We start from the raw sequence: 21,896 nt of genomic DNA, 5'->3' as shown, positions 1-21,896 counted from the left end.
TTGGCTTGGTTAAGGATGGAGTTATGGTGTTAGACGTATTCAATGGAAAATTATAAACTATCTCCTTTGTTAATTTATGCTCTACTGAAGTAAAATACCCAAGCTAGAAGCTTCACAAGATTTTGCTCCATGACTCCAAATGCAGGAGTCAACTAGAGCCCACCGAATCCATGTCATTTAATAACAAGCTTTAGACTAAAACAGACGAATGCAAGAAAGGCTTGGCTATGGCCAAGACTAGTGGATGGTTAAATTAACACTCGAAGGATTAATTAATGTAATATATTATATGTATTAATTAATAGGATTCACCCCAACTATAGAACTGGACTTCGGCCCTGTGGGAACTTACTATATTAATACTTACTACGTTCGTGTCGCCGAACTTAAATTCCTTTTGTTTCTGAATTGGAACTATAGCTGGCTTAGTTATAGTAGCTATAGCCATTACAGCGATTATCATATTAAATATGGAGGTTGTTCAATCTGCGTAGGGCTGCCTCAGCCTGGCAGCCTGAGGCTTTTGACTTCGAGGAAATATGCGCTAACCCGAAAGAGGCAAGTACTAAAACCGCATACCCCGCCGGTTGTAATTTCCTAATTAGTGGTCATGGACTTAACAAATCCTCCGAAGAAAAGAAGCCCGTAAGACTCTATTTGTTCTCCGGTATAAACCGCGAATCCCCTAAGACGCACAGTTCCCCTATATTGAGTTGCATTGATCAGCGTATCGTATACTCTAGTTTTACATTGCTGGTATTAGTTCTGCCAAGAACTCCCGGTCGATGACCCGATTCAATTTATCTGCAAGTTAGCCGGTGCCTTGTCAGGAACAGAAGGGTCAAAAGTATTGCAACACCTTTAAGCAGGAATGCGATAATGACTTGCATATGCGTCAGGACGTAGGTAATATAGACGAGGGTGTGGACATTAGCACGTTCAGGCAGCTCTTAGGGTCAATCCTTTCGGCGCGGCCGACAAGGTCGGTAGTTCCCGATGCTTCGGTACGAGCCGAGGGGGGATTCCATGTAAAACTAATAAATAGAAAGGGGGGAAAGTAATTCTCGTCAGATGACCCTGCGCTGCCAGGGTTATAAAAGGGAGAGATGCCTGGAGTAGAAGTTCTTTGCCGGGGAAGAAGCCGCGTGTCATGTAGCGTAAACACTGCTTTTCTCTTCTCTTCTCTTTTGTTTTGTTTTTCCCTTTGGAGGTTATATTATTTTTATTCTGTTTATTCTATGTATTGTAGGATTCTTGGAAAAGGATAAATGAAATTATACTTCTAAGAATATCAATGTCCTAAAGTAACCCGAAATTATGGAGCACAAAGTACGCATTGACCACACTCAGCACATTGCAGATGAGGGAAATCTCCACCCAATTTCCGAAAATTCCTGAAGAGGGAGGGCGTGGGCAGTACAAATTACTCAGTGAACCATATACTGAACTTATGCGTCTGGCGGCGGTCACTCTTAGCGACAGCTTAGGTACAAAGGAGTGTCTGCCAGTCCGTTAAACGGTAACACTAAATTGAGATGTCTTCAATCTGCAGGAGTATCTAGTATAGTCAGTCAGGGGGTTTCTCCCTGGTGATGAAGGGGCAACGAACTCTCCCTCTCGATATACCTCACACCAACAATTATGCCATCCTCATCTTCAAGACCAGCCTGATTACCAAAGACATTCTCGTCGCCCTTGTCAAGGCACGTCAAGCAGGCCGTGGTGAGTTGAGTGTACCGTTCCCCAACAATGCATGGCAACCGCTCCTTTGCCAAAGCAACGAGCGCGCGTTTGATAGCAGAAGCACGGCCTCGAGTGTCTTCATCAGCCAGCGCCTCCGAGATGTCCAGCTGCTCCCAAGGAACCGAGCCACCATTATCATCCTCGCACACAAACGAGCACCATAGTCCAATCTCAAGCAAACAGACACCAAGACTGTACACATCATGCTGCATTTTGTAGTAGTCATCAGGGAGTAGTCCCTGTCTAGAGGGATGGCGGTATATATTCTTCTCCCATTTCGAATCCCCGTAGTTATCCGTTGGTGCATCTGCCGGCCGGATGCGCTCAAAGCCGGTCAGAAAGGACGGACCCAGCCTACTCTCTTCATGGAAGATGATGATGGTCTCGGGGCGGATGTTCTTGTGCACGAAGTCTGCTGTGTGGACAAACATTACTGAGCGGGCGAGCTGTTGCGCCAATTGGATGCGCTGGCCGAGAGGGTACTGTGGTCTAGCACGCAGGAGGTGGCGGAGCGACGCTGGTGGTAATGAGAGGCTAGCTGGGATGTCGAAGATGAATTGGAACTGTGTAGTTGCAGTTCCATCCTGCACTTCGGAAACCTCCATGACGCCGTCGCACTTGAGAAGACCGAATGTCATCGGGTCGACGTTGTGCAGCTTCCGGGCCAGATTGCGGACATAGGGCTTGACCCTTTCCCTGGGCGTGTCTACGGGGTAGTTGGTGCGGTCCAGTAGAACGGCATGGTCGGGTTGGTCAGTGTAATATGACACAAAGGAGTTGGAGTAAGAAACCTGCTCGGCATGCTCTTGTATGATCGTCGCATCTCGAAATATCGATTGTCTGCCTTGATTATTCGGGACAGACAGACTCCCACTCGCTTCTCTCATCTGCGCCAGTCTCCTGGATGCATCGTTTTGAGGAACATCCTGCAGCCTTTCATCCACACTTGAGCTGGCGATCCTCGTGATGAGATACCAGGAAGGATCAAACTTCGCTTGCCAATCTTCCAAATCATCTACGGCCTGTTTGATATGCTTCCGCATATAGAGTCGACGGGTTTCTCCTTTTAGCCGATCAAGAGTGTTTCTACCGTTATCGTCCGCTGCACCACGTGGATATGGACATGTGATAAAGCAACTACATAATACAGGGATGGTAGATCCAGACTCCAGGGATAATTATGGTCGCACTCCATTGTCATACTGCGGGAGTTAACCGAAAAACACAAGGGAACATGAATTATATGTTAGATATGAGACAGTTTTACCGCTTCTACCCTCTGATGCTGCGATAAATGACCGGGAAAAGCAGTCAGCCCTGAAAACACTGCTAGAAACCGAAAAGTTGGACGTTGGTCCAAAGGACCTCGCTGGGCGTACACCACTCATACACTGTCGAAGCTTGGCAGAAGCGACGGGACAATATTCTCAGTGGTAGAACCACTTCTTGCAACTGGGAAGGTCGATATCATGGCAAAGGACAAGAATAGCCGCACGCCACTTTCATACGCTGAAGGGGTTGGAAGAGAGGATCTCAGAAAACTACTCATGGACGCTCTACAGTCAAGCGGGTAAGTCCACGATCTACCGGGGTTGTTGGATATGTTGGTTTATAGAACAACGGCTGACATGGATCGCGGAGTGATCGTAGCTCAACCTTTGGGGTGACCGAAAATTGATAAGTGGATATATGGAAATTCTCTGTTTCAAGATTGTGAGGGAGTCATTTGAATCCAATTCGGCCGCTCGTGGAAGTTCTTGTGAGAAGAGATACTTCACTCTAAGCTTTGCACATTACCTTGCTATTGAAATACCGCGTTTGCTGAGATACACAATGCCCTGATGCCCCATGTGTTTCTCCTCCATCAATCAATCAAGCCATCAAAATTGTGTTGAACCTGTCAGAGCCTATCTATTAAAACGTCCAGCTATGCAGGCGCCTCGCCGGTAACGCAGAAATCTGGTTCCGAACGCCCAATCAACACTCAAACCCACACGTAGAAAAAAATATAATATATGCAAAACTTTTAAATCACAACTCAAGCACTTGCCACAGGGCTTATTCACCCTCCCGCTCTCGTAGCCATCTTCTGTTTCCAGTCTAACATATATCACTGGGTCTGAGTGACCCTCTTAGACACTATTCTGTAGCAACTTAACCTCTTCTCGTAGGTTGGCGCGTTTATCCGGGCTCTGCGTACCCAGCCCTACTTCGCCGGACTGCCTCAGGAACCATACTTAAAGGATAATTTCGGCGATCGCCTACGGGTTAGATAATATAGTAAATATCCCGAATCTGGGGATCACGTTTCCTGACTCCCTGCTATAGAGCCCAGCTTCTCTATAGTCGTATTCTATATCTCCCGCAATAAACCCATATACAGCTGGCACTGAAGAAGTATATAGTTCAGTATCTAGTAATCTTTTACGTCTTAACAATAGTCCGATTTAACAGCCTTAACTTTATATGAGAAAGTATCACAATCCTTCCTCCGTATTCTTTTCGAGGTAGTAATGAATACATGCAGCTTAGAAAGACCTGTGTAGAAATATAGGACCCTCTTATCCAGTACCTAATTAACCGGTGTATTGGCTGTGTGGTCTTATATATCTTCCACGATAGTACTAACTGCTTCTAAACCCGCTGGCGGATCTCTTGCTTAGCTGCTACCACCAACTAGGTCGGCCCATTAAAAACCTCATGCGGGTGTCAATCCCATAAACAGCATTCGTTGGCGAGCAAAATCACGCAGTACTGACAGATCCAAAGGAAGTGCCATATTGGGGTTTTGACCGGCAACCATCTGTTGGCCAAAGTAATCCAGCTTTGTAAACTGGATCACATCGGTGCCGGGAGCGGGAGCAGGGACAGGCTGCGGAAAGATTGGCTAGACCCTTTGTATTAGCTTCGGTATATAGATTCGTGATAGCACAGTTCGTACCTTTTCTTGCATTGTAAGTCCCCCGGCAGGATTTCGTGTCCATACTTCCACCTTACCCTTACATTTATTGCGGACACACTTTGACCACTTCAACAAGATCACTACATTGGTTGTAGCAGATCCATAAAACCATAGATCTTTGTCTGCGTGCAACCGCGGCCATGATTCACTCCATCCACTCTCAATAACAATTGATGGTGGCGAGTATGTAGCTGGACGTAAAAACAAGTCTGGCTCCTTCGACGAATGAAGGTATTGCCCCGTGAAACCATCAAAAGCTATAACCAAGGATTAGTATACTAAGACTGAATTGTAGAGTAAAGAACATACTCGTTCCCACTCCAAAATCCATAAGATACTCTTCGGCCTCGTTCGTCAGCCCTTGCCTTGTCCAGCAAGAAGAAGCATGAAAGAACCATCTGTGGTGCACACCATGGAGTTCGGTCGGCATCACTCGGATCCAAAGAGTCCCTGTGAATGAATTGAAATTTGCTCTGCGTCATGTCAGCTAGATCCACCGTAGGACTGCTTGAATATTATTGTACCTTGCATGTCTCGACTCGAACACACTTGACTCACTGAGTGAGCGACAGATGAGACTACCTTGTTCAGGCGGTATGGATTCGTAAACGAGTTCTGTGAATTCTTTGATAGTGGGGATCTTGTGAACGATCTCGTTGAAGATGGCTTGAGCAGATCGCGTTGGCACTTCATTAGAACCGTTGCTTCGTAGCGTTCGAGTAGGGGATGGTGAGGCCAACTCAAGTGAGTTGAGGGAGCACTCGAGGTTGAAGAAAGATGATGGGTGTCTGACTGCCATCTTGAAGAACAAGAGCAACACCAACGGGGTTTTGCAATATTTACTCTCAAGGAAGGCAGGGAGTTAACAAATGAACAAGTCAAACACCTCGACTGAATCGAGCAGGACCAAGGGACGATTGAGAAGAAAGAAAGGAACTAAAACTGAAAGAGAGACTGCCACTAACTCCAGCAGTATTGAGGGTGGTAAGAGAGACTGCGACTAAATCGAGCAGTATTAAAGGTGACAGAGAAAGAGAAGAGCAGGCGAGAAAGTGAGAGGCAGAAGAAGTGTGAGGAAAGGTGGGTGGGATGGCTGCCTAAGGCATGACGGCTTCCAGATGCACTGGGGACGGTCATCTCTCGTTCATCATGACGACGCAAAATCCTCAATCCGTCATAACTACCTTTGCAGTAAAGTCTGTAGGGAAGAATGACAGTATCATACTTCGCTATGCACTTGTTTCATGGGGTGTCTAGCTATAACCATTTCAACTAGAGTCTAACCAGCTAAAGTGTATATCAAGGGTGGATTTCCGAGCGCGCTAGTCTATAGTCTATTTAATGACCATCTATACCAGAGATACATAAATGAGCTCCATTTCTTTCCCCAATATCGATCAGTATCGCCAAACTATTACGTACTCCATGACATCTGAACGAAGGGTTCCTATGCCGAAACCATGAACCCACTACCGAACTTCCAGAAGACATCAACGACTCCCTAGACTCTACTATAGATGCAGAAATACTATCTAGCCTCCGCTACTCTAATCCTAGGCAAGTAAGCCACCGCCGAATTCGTCGCACCACACGGAGCCGCATAAATAGATTGGCGAAGTACTAGAGACTGCTGAAAGCCTATCTATTCGCCTGAAATACAAGGCTACCTAAGATACCTCCTCCCTCCCGGAAGGATGGATTGGACTAGTACAACGGTGTGAGCCTGATTCCGTCCTGTGGGATTCGGTTGTTGTCCAATATGAGGTGGAAATGGTGCTGGGTAGGTTTGATCTGACGCTTGGGATTGTGATGGACGCGTTGTTTGGTAGGTTCTTTACTCTTTCTTGGTTTTGTGGTGGTCTTTTTGTTCGATGAGGAAGCTGTTCATAGGGCTTTTTCGAATGGTCAATCCTTTTTTTTTTTTTTAAAGAAGGGGGCTTGCATTCCAGAATTTGAGTGTTGTTGTTGGGGACTGGTTCCATGAGTTAGGGGAAGGTTGTATGTTTAGAGCTTCTAGTAAGTATATGCGGTAGACGATTATAAGGCTATACAGCTATCGTAAACATGAATGTAGACATAAAAGTCATGAATCAGTCCGTACATACATATAGATTCCAATCCTCTTCAACATTCTCTCCATATCCACTCCACGAACATGACTCCTCACTCACCCAGTCGACGAAATTATCCCCGGCCCGTCACCGGTCGACGCTTGATGAACATCTCAGGCGGGAACTTATCCCGGTCGTTATGATCTTCGACACATAGACTCTCATTCCTCGGTCCCTCCGCTTCCACGGACGACATCGACTTCCGCCACTCCGATAACACCACGTCCATCTCCATCTTGGCGTCCCCGACAATGGCATCCATCTTGATATCATTCCGGTCGTAGCCGAACGGATCTTCCAGTTGTGATCCGATCCCTTCAATGCCGTATAAGGTGAAAATAACTAGACTGACAATGGGGACAGTCCACCAGCCCAGATCATCGACCATGCCGAAGGGCAGGACACAGCCGAAGAGCGCGAGGACTTGTTTTTGGTGGATCCTGTATTATCATTAATATCCCCTTCCGAGACAGGCTCAGTGAATGAGGGGGTAGAAAGGGAAAAGAAACTCACAAATGCGCAACAGGGATAGGCGTCAACCGAATCATCTCCATCTTCCCCACAGCATCGAACACCGAATTCAACTGTGCCTGCATCTGACTCGCCCCAGGCGCATTATACCAGCCTCTCTCGACACCCCTCTTGATGAAACCATCTACGAAGAAACTTAACTGGAATGGTAGTGCTAGCCCGTCATTCTCATGACCCTCGAGTCCCTTCGGGAGCAGGTTCGCATAGTCGGGGTTATATGCCGCGACTCCGTCCTCCCCGACGTCGTCGCCGAAGGAATAGAAAGCCGCGCCATATTCGGCGCGGAGGTGGTTTTTCACGGCGTAAGGTATGGCCATGAGGATGCGGATGGTGCGTTCGATGTCCTCCTTTTCGTCTTGGCGGAGGGGGCGCGAGGTGCTGTAGCCGTGGGTGAGGATGGTCCGGACCAGGTTGCGAGTGCAAGTTGTTAGGGTTGTGAGGCTGCTGCGGCCGTCCCAGAAGCGGTTGTAGCTGGTTTGGTTGCGGAAGACGAGCATAAGACCCACCACGATCGACAGCGAGGGGATCTGTCCTTCGTGGTTAATTCCATGCTTTTTTGGCGAGCATAATACGAAAAAAAAGAACGCTTACAATGCTACTGGGTAGTCCGACGGTATCGAAGATGTACAGATCTAGACAGACGACAAAGGCCGTGAATAGCGCGTGGAAGAGTACGGGGACGATGATGGCGCCGTGGATGGCGCCTTTGATGAATCGGAAGACTAGAGGCCATCTAGAGAAGTCTTCGATCAGATCCGATCCAAGACCACAGGCGCGGCACGTACCTTCGCGGCTTCTGTCGGTGGGAAAGGAGATGCGGGTGTGTGCCATGCCGGACAAAGGTGTTTTGCCGGCTCAGCACGGGGGTGGATGGGACACTCAAGTTTAATCGCATTTTCCTACTGTCGTTCGAGTGTTGGCGGAATCAAGAATGTGTGTAGTGTCGAAGTGAGTGAAGGGAGGAAATTGGCAAGGGAAGCGGTCCACCAAAACAAAAGAAAGGGTCAGGTTGTTTCGACTAAAGGCCTTGTGAGGGGCATGACCATCCCTCAAGCAAATCACAAGAGACGAAGCTACACACTAACCGTGATAGTTGGTGCCCGCTAATCATAGTCTGGGCATAGTTTAAAAAGTTCCCGCATCCTATCGCCATGTTCGATGCGGTGTCGATCTTGTGTGAGATGACGTCGTGTCAATTCTGGGGTAGTAATTGGATATCTGCGCGAAATTATGTGGAGATCACTGGGAAAGTATAGGCCTATAAACGCTATTCGAAAATCACTGGCTGACCACCGTTCGGTGGCGTGGCGGTCGCAGGAGGATTGGAAGATGGACTCCGGCGAGCCAAGAAAGGAAATTGTTGCTTTAGTAGCTGAGTGGACCAGTGCGGTTCCCACGCACGGTCGCAGTATAATGTTATGTACACACATGCTCAATCAGGCGCTATCAAAATAGAACGGAAAGGAAAGTGTAACAGAAGAACGAATGCTGACGAGGAGACCGTCGAGGGACCACGGGTAAGCCTTAGCTAGGATCGCAGGATGTATACAGATACCAAAACGCCATTAACCAGCCGGCTGAAGTGCACCGTCGGACAGCCAGCGAGGACGGCGCAATGGAGAACCTGGCCAAGCCGACCGAGAGTAGTAACCCGGAGATGCGAAATGGGGGTATAATTTAAAACCAAGGGCAGATGGGTTCCAGATTGCGATGCTAGATATAGAGATAGAAAATAACTATGCTGGGGTGTTCAATTGTAAACGATGCAAGGGGGATTAACGAGAGGAATCATGTGAAAGGCTGCAGAAGAGTCGTTGATGGGACGACTGGTGGCCGTTGACAGAGCGTCTCCCCGCTCAAAAAGGTCAATGCAAGTCATTGCGCATGGAGTCCCATGGCGTTGTATTCCATAGACTTATCCTTCTTCACGACATGCTAGCCCGGCCGTCAAATACCAGAGGACCGGAATCATTGCGTGGCGTCAGCGGGTTGTCTTCGGAGGATTCAGAACGAACGGGTGTATCTGCCCGCAGCTGCGCCTGCCGGCACTGAAGAGCACTGGCCGTAGGAACCGGTATCCCGAAGCTCCCCGTGACAACAGGGGATGGATCGGTCGCACGGGGTGCTTCGTCATCGAGTTCTCTCGATACACTATTGTCATTGAGGTGCATAATCTCGACATCGTGAGTAAGCCCTGCTGTCGCGGGCAGGGAATTTGGCGGGGCATCCACGGATTCTTGTGAGGAGTTGGAGGCCTCAGGATTTGAGTTGTTTTCTAGTTGAGGGGTGCGCGTTTCGGATCGACGGTCCTGAGATGAATCTCTTTGTTCCTCTGTGGAGGCGGGCTTCTGCTCCACCTCCTCGTAATCGTTCGAATCATCCACCTCGGCGCTGAGATCCGTATATGCACGGCAATTCGGGCACTGAAACATCGGGTAATCCGGTGTATGGATGAGGCGACTGACGCATTTGTAGTGCCACACATGGGCACATGCTGCCATGAACAAACACTGGTAAGGTCTCTACACTCGACGTTAACCACCAAATGTCCAGCGTAGGGGAAAGGAATGGGCAAAACAAAAAAAAAGCGGTGAGACAAACCAAGACAGATCCAAGGCAGATGGAGCATTCGCGACACCCAGAATAATCCGCCGTATCGCCTTTACCTAAATTTTTAATTAGGCTCTCGGTGTTTTTACTAGAGCCCTGTTAGCATCGTCCTCTCCGTCCCTCCGTGTATGGACCATACTTGAACTCGTTAGGCTGCTGCTGCCAGGACCGGTTGCATTCGATGCGTATACGAACGCATCGGAAGATCATCTCTTCCCCACCCCTGAAATCAATCCCCAGCTGCACGATATCCCCATCCTTCACTGTGTACAGCCGAGACGCCATGTTAGGCTGACTCAACCGCATGTGGTTCAAAAAGGTTCCCGATGAGCTTCCCACATCCTTAATGTGCCACTGGCCGTTCAGGTACAGAAATTCACAATGTTTTCGACTCACGACCTTGGACTTGAAACCCACAGGCGAATCGGAGGGTTCCGTGGGGTTTGCGACGGGCAAACCGTCTCGCTCAGAGTATCGCCCGACCCGGATGACACTACTCTCCGATGGTAGCGTTCGAGAGATGGGAATAAAGGGTAAGGAAGGTCTCGAATTTCCGTGTGAATCCTGATGAGGGAAAAAACGAATGGTGGCCTTCTGCTTCGGGCGTGACAATGAAGAAGAATTCTCATTGGTAACCGGGTCGGGGCAGTCCAACAACCCATTCTGCAGGTTGGTCGGCGCCGATGCTGGCGTCGTGTCCACCTCCGGTCTCGTATCTGGGGTTTGAGACAACCCTCTCAGCCGCGCCATCCTGCCTTGGGTCTGCGTTCGACGAGGCTCGTGCGACGAAGGGGGGGAGGTTGATGACTCGGAGGAGCGATTCTGGGAACGCAGGTCGAGTTCAAAACCGCGATAGCCTGGAAACAAGGCAGAACTGTAGCGGGCGAGGGTCGATGAAGATGGTTCAGAGTCGGGACATGGGGCCGGGTCATTGGTCCCCACAGGTGGAAGAGCAGATTCGGTACTAGTGGAGGCAGATGATGCGGGAGAAAACCAAGATACTCGACTACTAAAGGTGTGTCGACGGGCGATGCGTTGTTGACTGTTGGTATTAGGGGCTGAAGATGACGACGAGGAGGATTGAGAGGAGAAATGATTTTGGGTATACGCGCGCAGTTGGCTAAGGCGGCGGAGGGGCCCCGAACGAGCGTCTGATGGGAAGTTCGACGAGGCGGAGGCGGAAACGGATGCAGACATTCGGTTGGGTCCAAAATTAATTGGTTGCCTGAGGAGAGGAGAGAGAAAAAAAAAAGAACAAAAAAAAGACAATTATTCACCCGGGCGAAAGGGTTAAAAAAAAAAGGAGGAAAAATAACTTGCAATAATATGAAAAATAAGCCGAATAATGATACTGAATCTATCAGTACAACAAAAATAATAAAAAAGAATAAAATAAAAAGAAAGAAAGAGAGAAAGAAGAAATCAATCAAAATAATGATAATAATAATAATAATAATAATAAATACACTGGGAGCTTCGTCTGATCTGCGCAACCGCCCTATATTGGGATCTCCCTTCAGACAATATCCGATCGGGTCACGAAAGTGGGTTTTCTAGTCAGAAAGTGTGACGTACTACAGGGATCCAAGGGCGAAATCGTAGGGAGTAAATACGGAGTAAGGATAAAATCATAAAAAAGATCAAAGCACGGGTGTGTCGAGGAAGGTTGCAAGAGCTTTAAAAGGATCAAAGCGATGCTCTAGTGATTTGAAAAACAGACACTAGACCAGAAGAGGGGGAGAGGCGACGAAGGCCAGAATAGAAAAGAAAAAAGGGGGGGGAGGGCACAGTTGTTGTTGGCAAAGATGGCAAGTAGCTTAAGTATGCGAGTCAGATGGTAAGATCTGCCCAGTGGGGCATCTGAATGGGATGGTATGGATTAGTAGGTAATTGGTATGCGTGAAGTTGTCTCTATCTGAACGTATGGACCAACCCCCTCAAAATAACAAACACGCGATCTCGTCGGGGAGCAAGAAGTACTATCTATGTTCCTCGTCTCTTTCCTTCAGGATTCGGTATGGAATGGGAATAGAAGGATCTATCAAGGGCTGATTTGGCGGATATCGAAAATAGTTCGTATGCCGCGCAACAACAACAACAATAACAAAACAATCATAATTTAAGATTGTATGGATTATTCTGTTCCCGCAGTAAGCTTCCTTCCGCCGTGGATCATCATGCAGTTGACAGGCCCGGAGTGCATCTGAAGGACGTCCTTGCCGTATCACAGAGTTTGGCGACATTCTTCGTTACTGGAACATGCTGAGATAAGAGTCTTAGTCAGTTTCCCAGAAGAGTTCCGAGTTATTGAACCCATCAGCAAATCTGCAAAACTACACGAAGTCCTTCAAGAGATTGGTGGCAAGTTCTCCGATTTTCGCATTGATCCTTTGATGGCGGGTTGCTAAGACGCTTAAGATATCGTCCTATACTAGACTAGGGCTGCTCCGCAGTTGGTGTCGGGTCTTAATTTGCGGGGCAACACGAGGAAGGGAGAACATGCAACAAGCCATTCCAATCATCGTTCGCAGGTATTTGACCTAAACTCCCGTTGTCTGGAGGTACAGCCTTATTACTTACTTAACATGGCGGCTTCATGTGACCCTCTTGGGTCACCGCCTCACGTGGTAAACGAGCAACATTCAGCAGTGAGATGAGAGCATTTCATGGGCTGAATAAATCAATCATGTCGGTTATATGGGAAAGTAATTACCTGCGTGGATCACTCAATGTGGATGGGTCTCGGTGGAAGTAACTCGTTATGGCATGTTCAACGGTTAGCTGAGATGATGGGTCTCTTTTTTTTTACCAATTAGTTCTTCCGATTCTCCAATACTCCCGAATCCCGAAGCCGACTGACCAGACCGTGGAGACCGCCTTCTGCTTCTTCTTTTTTTTTTTTTTTTTTTTCGCCCCTTTCCCCTCTTGGCTCCAAAGTGGGCTATTATGACGTATTACCACGTCTGGTTAATGTTTATAGGACTCAGTGCTAACCCAAGGACGGAGGTTCCATTGCCGATCGGCAGCGACCAGGCCTGCATCTTATCCAAGCATCTCTCCAAACTACTGTAACTGTAGAATTACCACAAGCTTAAGGAAGCTCAGGCAAACTAAGATTATCTTATAGCAGACAACCCGTTCCACAAGGTACAGTGTCCAAATCAGAATGATAGGTGCATGGGAACCACCCGCGATGGCCAACAGTCCGTTGGTCATTCATCCTTTGTCCGGTGATCATGTCGCATCACTCGTCCGGGGGTGCCTCCGGTGTACAGACGATATTTGGTAAAATAGGCGATATGGGTGAGGGCCGAGGTTGGTGAGAACATCTCTATGCAACTTATATATCTCTATATATTTATATATATTCCATGAAATACTGGTATCATCCGGGAAGTATTAATCAGTCTCCGGACATAGGTCTTTCTCGGTTGGGATGGGCAAGGCATAGGTGGAGAGGTTGTTATGTTATTATTGTCGAGAACTGAGTCAGACGGTCCTCCCCCCCGTGACCGTGAGAATGATTCTCCCAACCCTGAGTGTCATGTCGAACCCTTAAGTTTTGCCGGGTGGATCAGCGGGTAGCCCCATGATTAACCCAGGGAGGGTTATACTTTGCTCATCCATTGTTGGTGGGGGAGGGTTGCCAGGATTGTTTGATGGAGAGATTGTTGTGATGTCCAGTAAATGATCGATATGTAGAATTAGCCTGGGCATTTTCCGAGTGGTGGGTCGATCAAATTGGAATCTGTGATGGAGGACAGACTACGGAGTGCTACTCAGAGATATAAGGTAGCATACAGAGTACATCCTGTACATCCTGTACAGGATCAACAATGACAAACACATTGAAACAGGTGGAGGTATGTCCACATGACCGTACCATACACAAAACGGTTGTTGATATCGATGTGATATACTCCAGTAACCATGAAAGATATAGTTAAACCAAGGAGGAAAAAGCGGAAAAAGACAAAACGAAAATTTGGAATTGAATTAAAAAATGATACAAAATCAATTCAATTATTGACATTCTTGCGGGCAATTGTCCGAAAATCTCAAATATTGTTGTTGTATTGTCGGTGACGGGAACTGATAAAGGGAGAGGAGCTCTTGTCATTTCCCGCGTTATCATTTGCCCACACCTTCACTTCGGACCCGTATTGTCACTCATCACCCGTGCTCCAAGCTAAGGCGCAGGACTAACAGTAACTAAACTCGACCTCACCGTCCGCCATCTCTTTCTGGTCCTCTTCCCAACCACCACCACCAACAACTCCCCCCCTCCCCTCCCTCTTCCTTCATTGTTCGATTCCCTCCATTCTGGGTAAGACCCTGGGGTCTTTTCTCCACTAATCTCGAACTCAGACCGACTGTAATATCGAAGAAAAGTCGCCTGCCTACCACGCGCCATTCTTTGTGCTCCCGCAAGCTTCAATTCCCATCGGGCTATATGCAGAGCCTCCCATCCGTCTCTTTGTCTCGTCACCAACCGATTCCCATCGCATCCCGCATTAATCCATTTGCCTGACCCTGTCTCTCGGTAGAGACCCACAAAGAACCCATCGTTCGAGGTCCTTCCTGGGAACAGGACACTGCCCTGGGACGAAAGGAAGGTTGTCTTTCGCCGGTCGGACTGACAACGTTGGTTTCGTTCCCGTTCGCTTTTAGACTTGTCGCTTGTGGGGCCGGGATCTGGTCTTACAGGCCTGTATAATTTAGAGGCATGAGTGGGATCGCGAGTGCGTGTTTATCCTGTCTCTCGACGGTTGACCGCTGGTGTCATATCACCGCCTGTCTCGGGCCTATCGGCGGTCGCTCGAGGGATGGAATTTACGAGACAACCTTAGCAGATAACGAGCGGGAAGCAGTTTCCGACTTGTTAGGCTACCTTGAAAATGTACGTTCGCTGGATCACCGTCTCCATCAATTGATGTATCCCTGTTTTGATCTCTGGGCGTGATTCTGATCCTAACGCAACCGACCCGATAGAGAGCCGAGACCGACTTCTTCAGAGGTGAACCGCTTAGCGCTTTAAGTACACTGGTATACTCCGATAACGTCGACCTTCAACGAAGTGCCAGTTTGACATTTGCTGAAATCACGGAGAGAGGTGGGTGAATCTCGAGGTTCAATGATCTTCGCACGGCTAACTCCCGCCTTCATCGTAGACGTGCGCGAAGTCGATCGGGATACCCTCGAACCCATCCTCTTCTTGTTACAAAGCTCCGATATTGAAGTGCAACGTGCGGCTAGCGCTGCTCTGGGAAACCTCGCTGTAAATGGTTGGTCTCATTTTCGATGACGGCAACGACGATCGCTGACCAAAATAGCGGATAACAAGGTATTGATTGTCGCCCTCGGAGGGCTGGCCCCTCTAATACGGCAGATGATGTCGCCCAATGTCGAAGTCCAATGCAATGCAGTCGGTTGCATTACGAATCTAGCTACGCATGAGGACAACAAGGCCAAGATCGCTCGGTCGGGTGCGCTGGGACCGTTGATTCGTCTGGCGAAGTCCAAGGATATGCGTGTACAACGGAATGCGACGGGGGCCTTGCTGAACATGACACATTCTGGTGAGTAGACACTGTGGGAGCCTGCGGTTGGTTCGTCATCCTTCTCTGACGGCTGTATAGATGATAACCGACAACAATTGGTCAACGCTGGCGCGATTCCCGTCTTGGTTCAACTGCTTTCTTCCTCCGATGTCGATGTACAATACTATTGCACGACTGCTCTCAGCAACATCGCTGTCGATGCGTCAAACCGAAAACGACTTGCCCAAACCGAGTCCCGATTGGTTCAGTCCCTGGTTCATCTCATGGATTCCTCCACCCCTAAAGTCCAATGCCAGGCCGCGCTGGCTCTTCGCAATCTGGCTTCGGACGAGAAATACCAACTCGAAATCGTGCGCGCCAAAGGCCTTCCCCCGCTCTTGCGCCTCTTGCAGTCCTCTTACCTTCCCCTCATCCTCTCCGCCGTCGCATGCATTCGCAACATCTCTATTCACCCGCTGAACGAATCCCCCATTATCGATGCGGGCTTTCTGAAGCCACTGGTGGACCTGCTTGGCTCGACGGATAATGAAGAGATCCAGTGCCACGCCATTTCCACGCTGCGAAATCTCGCCGCCAGTTCGGACCGTAACAAGGAGCTTGTCCTCCAAGCGGGTGCGGTCCAGAAATGCAAGGACCTGGTCCTGAAGGTTCCCCTCAGCGTCCAGTCGGAGATGACTGCCGCGATCGCTGTTTTGGCCCTCAGTGATGAGCTCAAACCCCACCTTCTGAATCTCGGCGTTTTTGACGTTCTGATCCCTCTGACGGAGTCTGAAAGCATCGAAGTGCAAGGGAATAGTGCTGCGGCCCTGGGCAATCTTTCCTCCAAGGGTAAGTTATGAGCAGTTCTGGATGCGTCCCACATTTGCTAATCTGATATAGTCGGCGATTATTCGATATTTGTTCGAGATTGGGCGGATCCCAATGGAGGGATCCACGGGTATCTCAAGCGGTTCCTCGCCAGCGGCGATCCTACGTTCCAGCACATTGCCATCTGGACTCTCCTCCAACTGTTAGAGTCAGAAGACAAGAGACTCATCAGCTATATTGCCAAATCCGAGGATGTCGTGCAGATGGTCAAGTCGATCTCGGACAAGAACATCGAGTCCGACGAGGAGGATCAGGAAGATGGTGAGGGAGAGGTAATTGCGCTGGCACGACGATGCCTCGAGTTTCTTGGTAACGGTCCCCGACAAACGCTCGTGGAAGCTTAATTAATCCAAGCGCCGTCACCCCCTTTAATGATTTATCCTTATCGTTTCCTTTCCCACTCGTCTATAGTTGACCTTGTGTTTTACACATTCACTTTACGTTCTCCTAGGTGTTCAGCGGGCATTTGATTCAGTGTCACTTTCTTGCTTCAGCGAGCATCCGATGTGATAGGAATAATATCGGGATCCGTCCTTGTGGCCGTTTCATCCCCCGGCCTATCTTCTCAAGCTGTATGCCTACATTGTTTGTATGTACTTTGATAAATGCTGTGGCTGTTAGACCAGTTATGGTCGTCTATTTGCTTGCCGTGATACCTGGATTTGTATGTTGCATTAACTACATCCATTGCTACATTGAACTACCGTTTTGTTGCCTTGGTAATTTTCCTAACGGTCCAGCTGGACCCACCGGGGACGTGCTACTAAGATGCTTAAGTGGGTCGAACCCGGTTGGATGCCAGTCGATCCTCAAACGGTTCTGGTGGGTCAGGAATACGTCTCATACTGGCTACTGGTTACCATCCATCCTTCTCATTACCTGTACGAAACGAGTATGCTCTAACCTCATGAATTCAAATTACACCAATATTGCCGTTTTTCAATACCTTCCTTCTTTAACATGTATTGCCACAGATTTGATTTTATGAGGGCTTCGTGCTATCTAAACTATATGGGAGAACCGAGTATTCATAAGAAGATCAATAACACCAGAGAACCCCTGCATTCATCCTTCATTTGCTAAGTTCCGTATCGCGATATCCTTCGTGCTCTGTAGTATATATAGAACTCCAGGAGTCTGTTCTACAGAAGGCTTTTGCCCTATCACCACCAACCATGGTATCATTCAACCTTACATTTACCATTGGCAGTTAAGCCTCGACTAGAATGTGCCGCAGACATCAATACACCACCTCGAAGCAGATAGAACTACCAAATGGTTCCATCATAGAAGTAGGGTAATTTCTCTGCAGGAATACAATAGAAAAGGCTACCTACCTATGTTTACCCTATTCCCCAACCTGGAGAAACCACCCATCTAGTACTCCCCGGATTACTCGGCATCATCCTCTCTAATTTCACGAAGGCGAAACAGAAAGATAAAGAGAAAGAAAAATGATCGGATTTATATTCAGTTCCGTTTCCTTTCTATCCACTGAATCTTGAATCATTAGTCTATAACACATGTTCGTACTTAGCTAGGTCAATTCGCCGTAGAGAGAGAAAGACAGAGTTATGTGTTGATATATGTTGATGGATCAACTAGATATCAGTGGATTTGTAGGGGGCTACCCCTGGTAACAGAATGCTTTTGTGGTTCTGGCATTAGAATTGGTGTGAGATGGATATTGGGAGGGCAAGGACTAATAGCAAGGGAGTCGGTTCTGTCTTCTAATGGCCTACATCCAACCTGGGTGGCTTTTAGGGTTCAGATCCGTGGGTATATACTGGGAAATGAAGATAGCTCGAGTTTTGTTTGGGGGGGAGGGTAATGATATATATTTAGAGCAACGAACCATAGAAGAAAAGAAAAAGAAAGAAAATCCATATAGAAGATCAAACTGAGGGGCAAAATAAAAACAAGAGGTCTGACCCCCTAGAAGATCTACTGCTTTGGTTATATAATAAAATTTATAAAAAATTATATAGTTATAGATATAGATAGATAGTATAGAAGAGAAATATACTGTAGTATATATTTTTAGTTTTAATATAGAAGCTTTTTATGTATTATCTTTCTTATATATAGGTTTATCGGTGTTCGGGACCAGAATTCTGCCTTACCGGCGAGGTACCTGCATAGCTAGACATTAGTAGTTAGGCTCTATCAGGTGGATAGAATTTTGATTGATTGATTGATTGTGATTAAGTGACAGAGGCCATTTTGGAGACAGATGAAGGTTGGTAGTGGATAGGGCAACAGGATGCATGTGAAGTAGATCCACACTTTTCTCCCTTTTCAGAGCGCGTAGATTCGTGAAGACTTGACATGGTATATGCTAGATGTTTTACGTACATCCAAAGTACTTCTAGGCTCGGTTAGACAAACATGGAGACATGAATGTCTATGGTCTCATACCTAGTTCCAAAAGTCAATCCTTACTTCTGAATATCATTGAGAACATCGTTTTTCTAAATAAGCAGTTGCACAGCTACTACAAAGGGTCCACCAACACCCAATCTCAACAATAGCTTCAACACCAACCCTTCAACACGCGTCGAGGGACCCCCTGCTGCTGGCACGTCCAGAGATATGCGACCAGAGCCCAATTACTTTGTCCCGTTGAAGGACCAAAATAATAGTAGACGCTGTTTCCGGAAAAGCTTGTGCCGAAGTTCGACACAGAGGGCACACAAGGGTTCCCTAGAGCGTCACGAGCAGCCTCACTGCGGGGTTTTCTGGGGTCCCCCGAGACGAGCCAACTACAATTGGTGGAGAAATTTTCAACAAGGTGGGAGGACATATGCTTGGCTCGAGATCGTGGAAGATGTGGATAAAAAATGTGCCTTTTTGATGTTTCCTGCAGCCTAAATGGGAGGAATGGGAGGCTTGATCTTTGATGAACTGGCCGAGCTACTGCTAGGAGCAATACACTGAGCGTGTGGTCATCGTGGAGTTTTGATGCAGCGAGTCGTTCAATGATAGCGTCAAGAAAAAGGAACATAACTGGCTCCTTAAGGTATAGGACAGGCAACCTCTTCCTTATCAAGACCTGTCGACTCGGTGAGTCAGTATACGTCGACATCCTGTATTATCCCTTTGACACTGTAATTGAAGCTTGATATGGTCCCGTAGATGCCATAGCTGAGAGGGAATTAGCTTAAAAACTGCATGTTCAGCGCCAAGGGAGCTTCCTTCTCTCGCACCATGCTTGATCCAGAGACGGTCCAATATATTCTACAATTTAGCCTGTTTATCTGAAATGCCGAAGTAGGCAATGCCCATGGGTCATTGCGCAAATGAGAGATACATATAAAATGTCATATCATAATCAACTACCCTGCATCCTAGAGGCAACGATTTCTCTGTGACCCATTCGCAATGAAGCTCCTTGCCCTGGTAACTCTGCTTACTGCTTTTCCCGCACTGAGTGTGGCTGATGATGTTCCTTCTGCTCCTATCATAACTGCATATCCGAAAGCTCCAGGGAACTTCAAACCAGCCCCTGGTCACCAAAAACATGAAGGTAAAGTCTGCCAGGTCGAGCCAAACCTGGTAGATGCTGGCCCCAGTATTCTTGCCGCAGCCCACAAGTGCAACAATGGAGGCACCGTTTTTCTACCCTCTGGTGACTTTGTTATTGCAACCGCATTAGATCTCACTTTCCTGAATAACATTGATTTTGCTATCTGGGGCAACATCAGCTTCAAACAGGATGTCGAGCTCTGGCCGACCCAGGCATTCCAGTATGCATTCCAGACTTCCAGCATGTTTTGGCGCTTTGGAGGCGAAAACGTGAACATCTATGGCGACGAGAAGGGGGTGATTGATGGTAACCCTGTTTGACATTCGGGTCGGTCAAAACGGATGGCTGACTGTGTTTTACTCCAGGAGCTGGCCAGTTCTGGTGGAGTGCGATGGTCCAGAACTCTAGTGTCATGCGTCCTTGCCTGCTGGGCACGGACGGATTGCATCATGCCACCATTTCTGGGCTCACGATGCTCAACCCCCCAGGCTGGTTTAACCTGATTGCAAATTCAACCGATATCCTCGTTAGTGATATGACAATGTTGGTAGGCAGCGCATTACCAGATGCTCCAGCTAAGGTGCGCCCCATCTTTCCTGGCCCCGTCCACTAGACTCTACAGTTAACCAGACCTGGATATAGAACACGGACGGCTGGGATATCTACCGCAGTTCAAATGTCGTCATCCAAGATTCAAGAATTATCAACACGGACGGTATAGCTATATTCTTCCTTGAGCGTATCTTCTTTGAACTAGTTGCTGATAGTACACAGACTGTGTCTCGTTCAAGCCCAACTCAACTCAAGTTGTCGTCCAAAATCTAGACTGCACAGGGTCTCATGGTATTTCTGTCGGTAGCTTGGGGCAATACCAAGGCGAAACAGATCTCGTTGAGGATCTGTATATCTATAACGTCTCCATGACGAATGCAACAGACTTAGCCCGAATCAAGGTCTGGCCTGGTGTTCCTCCCGATGCGTCTGGCTCTACCAGCGGGGGAGGACTAGGTCGTGTCCGCAACGTTACCTATGAACACATGCAAAGCGAGAACAATGACCACGTTATTTCCGTCTCGCAGTGCTATTATACGAAAAACCAGACGATGTGTGATCTGTATCCCGTAAGTACTTACCGATGATAGACAATACAACTGCAGAGAAAAGCTGATCGGTCTTTCGAAGGCGAAACTCGTGATAGAGGATGTGCTTTTCAAGGACTTCAAGGGAACGACATCTGGAAAGTATGATCCTCGCATTGGAGAGTTGACGTGTAGTAGTCCTGATGTAAGTTTTAATTTGCCAGCAAACTGTGCTGTCATCCTGTGATTCTAGGTGTAGTCACTAATAGCTGTTACCTAGGTCTGTCACGACATTTCTGTCCATGATATCAATGTGACTCCGCCTAGTGGGAATTCCCCCGTCTTCAACTGCAACAATATGGGAGATTCAGATCTAGCGGAAATCACATGTGCGTGATTATCGGCGGTTTATATGGAACCTCGTGATTTGAGGATGCTCAAGGTGACAAACGAAAATAACCCGAAGATATATGTTCATACAGCGTGGATCGCTCAGTTTGTAGCAACTAAAAACTGACAGCTAAGGCCTAAGTTCGTAGGAGCTTCTAGACCTTTGGACTGGTTGCAGGGAAATCAAGGTGGACTGAGAAACCTCCGATGAGAGCTGATCAGACTAGAGCTTCGGTAGGCAAATCTACTTTGCTTCTGACCATATTCAAGTATTTCCTATGATGCAGCTCCATGCTACCTAACTTGACCTAATGAATCTAACCCTGCTATTTATTGATGGGAGAAATCAACTATAGGCGCTTCCACATCCCCACCAATGAGGATTGATAGCACCCACACCTGGGAATATATCACAAAAGCCATAAAGAAAGCAAAATATATGTATATATATGTATGTATAATTAGGAATTATGAAATGTATCGGGTCGTAAATATACGTCTTGTCTATATAAGATT

The 21,896-nt window shown here is 47.6% G+C and overlaps 6 protein-coding genes across 6 annotated transcripts; 2 read left to right on the top strand and 4 right to left on the bottom strand.

The window, feature by feature from the left end:
* Window positions 1-1,541: 1,541 nt before the first annotated feature.
* BDV38DRAFT_280775 (uncharacterized protein) lies at window positions 1,542-2,786 on the bottom strand (the record flags this gene model as incomplete). The annotated part of the gene is made up of 2 exons (XM_032059388.1): window positions 1,542-1,558; window positions 1,610-2,786. The coding sequence occupies 2 exons, from the start codon at window positions 2,784-2,786 to the stop codon at window positions 1,542-1,544; spliced, it is 1,194 nt and encodes a 397-aa protein (XP_031915925.1).
* A 1,200-nt stretch (window positions 2,787-3,986) lies between these two features.
* BDV38DRAFT_241348 (uncharacterized protein) lies at window positions 3,987-5,716 on the bottom strand. Its single transcript, XM_032054016.1, has 4 exons — window positions 5,230-5,716; window positions 5,015-5,178; window positions 4,685-4,962; window positions 3,987-4,630 (listed from the first exon to the last, which is right to left on the bottom strand). Exons 1-4 carry the CDS (start codon window positions 5,502-5,504, stop codon window positions 4,442-4,444), a joined length of 906 nt encoding a protein of 301 aa, XP_031915924.1. The 5' UTR covers window positions 5,505-5,716; the 3' UTR covers window positions 3,987-4,441.
* A 1,072-nt stretch (window positions 5,717-6,788) lies between these two features.
* BDV38DRAFT_41134 (bestrophin family protein) lies at window positions 6,789-8,314 on the bottom strand. Its single transcript, XM_032063302.1, has 3 exons — window positions 7,939-8,314; window positions 7,330-7,874; window positions 6,789-7,256 (listed from the first exon to the last, which is right to left on the bottom strand). Exons 1-3 carry the CDS (start codon window positions 8,176-8,178, stop codon window positions 6,890-6,892), a joined length of 1,152 nt encoding a protein of 383 aa, XP_031915923.1. The 5' UTR covers window positions 8,179-8,314; the 3' UTR covers window positions 6,789-6,889.
* A 710-nt stretch (window positions 8,315-9,024) lies between these two features.
* Window positions 9,025-11,725, bottom strand: BDV38DRAFT_41132 (FHA domain protein). Its single transcript, XM_032063301.1, has 3 exons — window positions 10,097-11,725; window positions 9,949-10,045; window positions 9,025-9,869 (listed from the first exon to the last, which is right to left on the bottom strand). Exons 1-3 carry the CDS (start codon window positions 11,152-11,154, stop codon window positions 9,273-9,275), a joined length of 1,752 nt encoding a protein of 583 aa, XP_031915922.1. The 5' UTR covers window positions 11,155-11,725; the 3' UTR covers window positions 9,025-9,272.
* Window positions 11,726-14,388: 2,663 nt separating this feature from the next.
* vac8 (protein anchor VAC8) lies at window positions 14,389-16,844 on the top strand. Its single transcript, XM_032063303.1, has 6 exons — window positions 14,389-14,857; window positions 14,950-15,070; window positions 15,129-15,242; window positions 15,291-15,536; window positions 15,597-16,346; window positions 16,398-16,844. The coding sequence occupies exons 1-6, from the start codon at window positions 14,684-14,686 to the stop codon at window positions 16,727-16,729; spliced, it is 1,737 nt and encodes a 578-aa protein (XP_031915921.1). The 5' UTR covers window positions 14,389-14,683; the 3' UTR covers window positions 16,730-16,844.
* A 2,922-nt stretch (window positions 16,845-19,766) lies between these two features.
* Window positions 19,767-21,773, top strand: BDV38DRAFT_291136 (pectin lyase fold/virulence factor; the record flags this gene model as incomplete). Its single annotated transcript, XM_032061672.1, has 6 exons — window positions 19,767-20,217; window positions 20,277-20,491; window positions 20,554-20,626; window positions 20,686-21,032; window positions 21,094-21,195; window positions 21,271-21,773. 6 exons carry the CDS (start codon window positions 19,767-19,769, stop codon window positions 21,385-21,387), a joined length of 1,305 nt encoding a protein of 434 aa, XP_031915920.1. The 3' UTR covers window positions 21,388-21,773.
* Between the last annotated feature and the right edge of the window lie 123 nt (window positions 21,774-21,896).

This window comes from Aspergillus pseudotamarii, assembly GCF_009193445.1.
Source record: "Aspergillus pseudotamarii strain CBS 117625 unplaced genomic scaffold BDV38scaffold_14, whole genome shotgun sequence".
In the NCBI taxonomy this organism is placed as follows: domain Eukaryota; kingdom Fungi; phylum Ascomycota; class Eurotiomycetes; order Eurotiales; family Aspergillaceae; genus Aspergillus; species Aspergillus pseudotamarii.
Note: the sequence above shows the minus strand (reverse complement) of the source record. Positions and strands in the feature narration are given on the sequence as shown.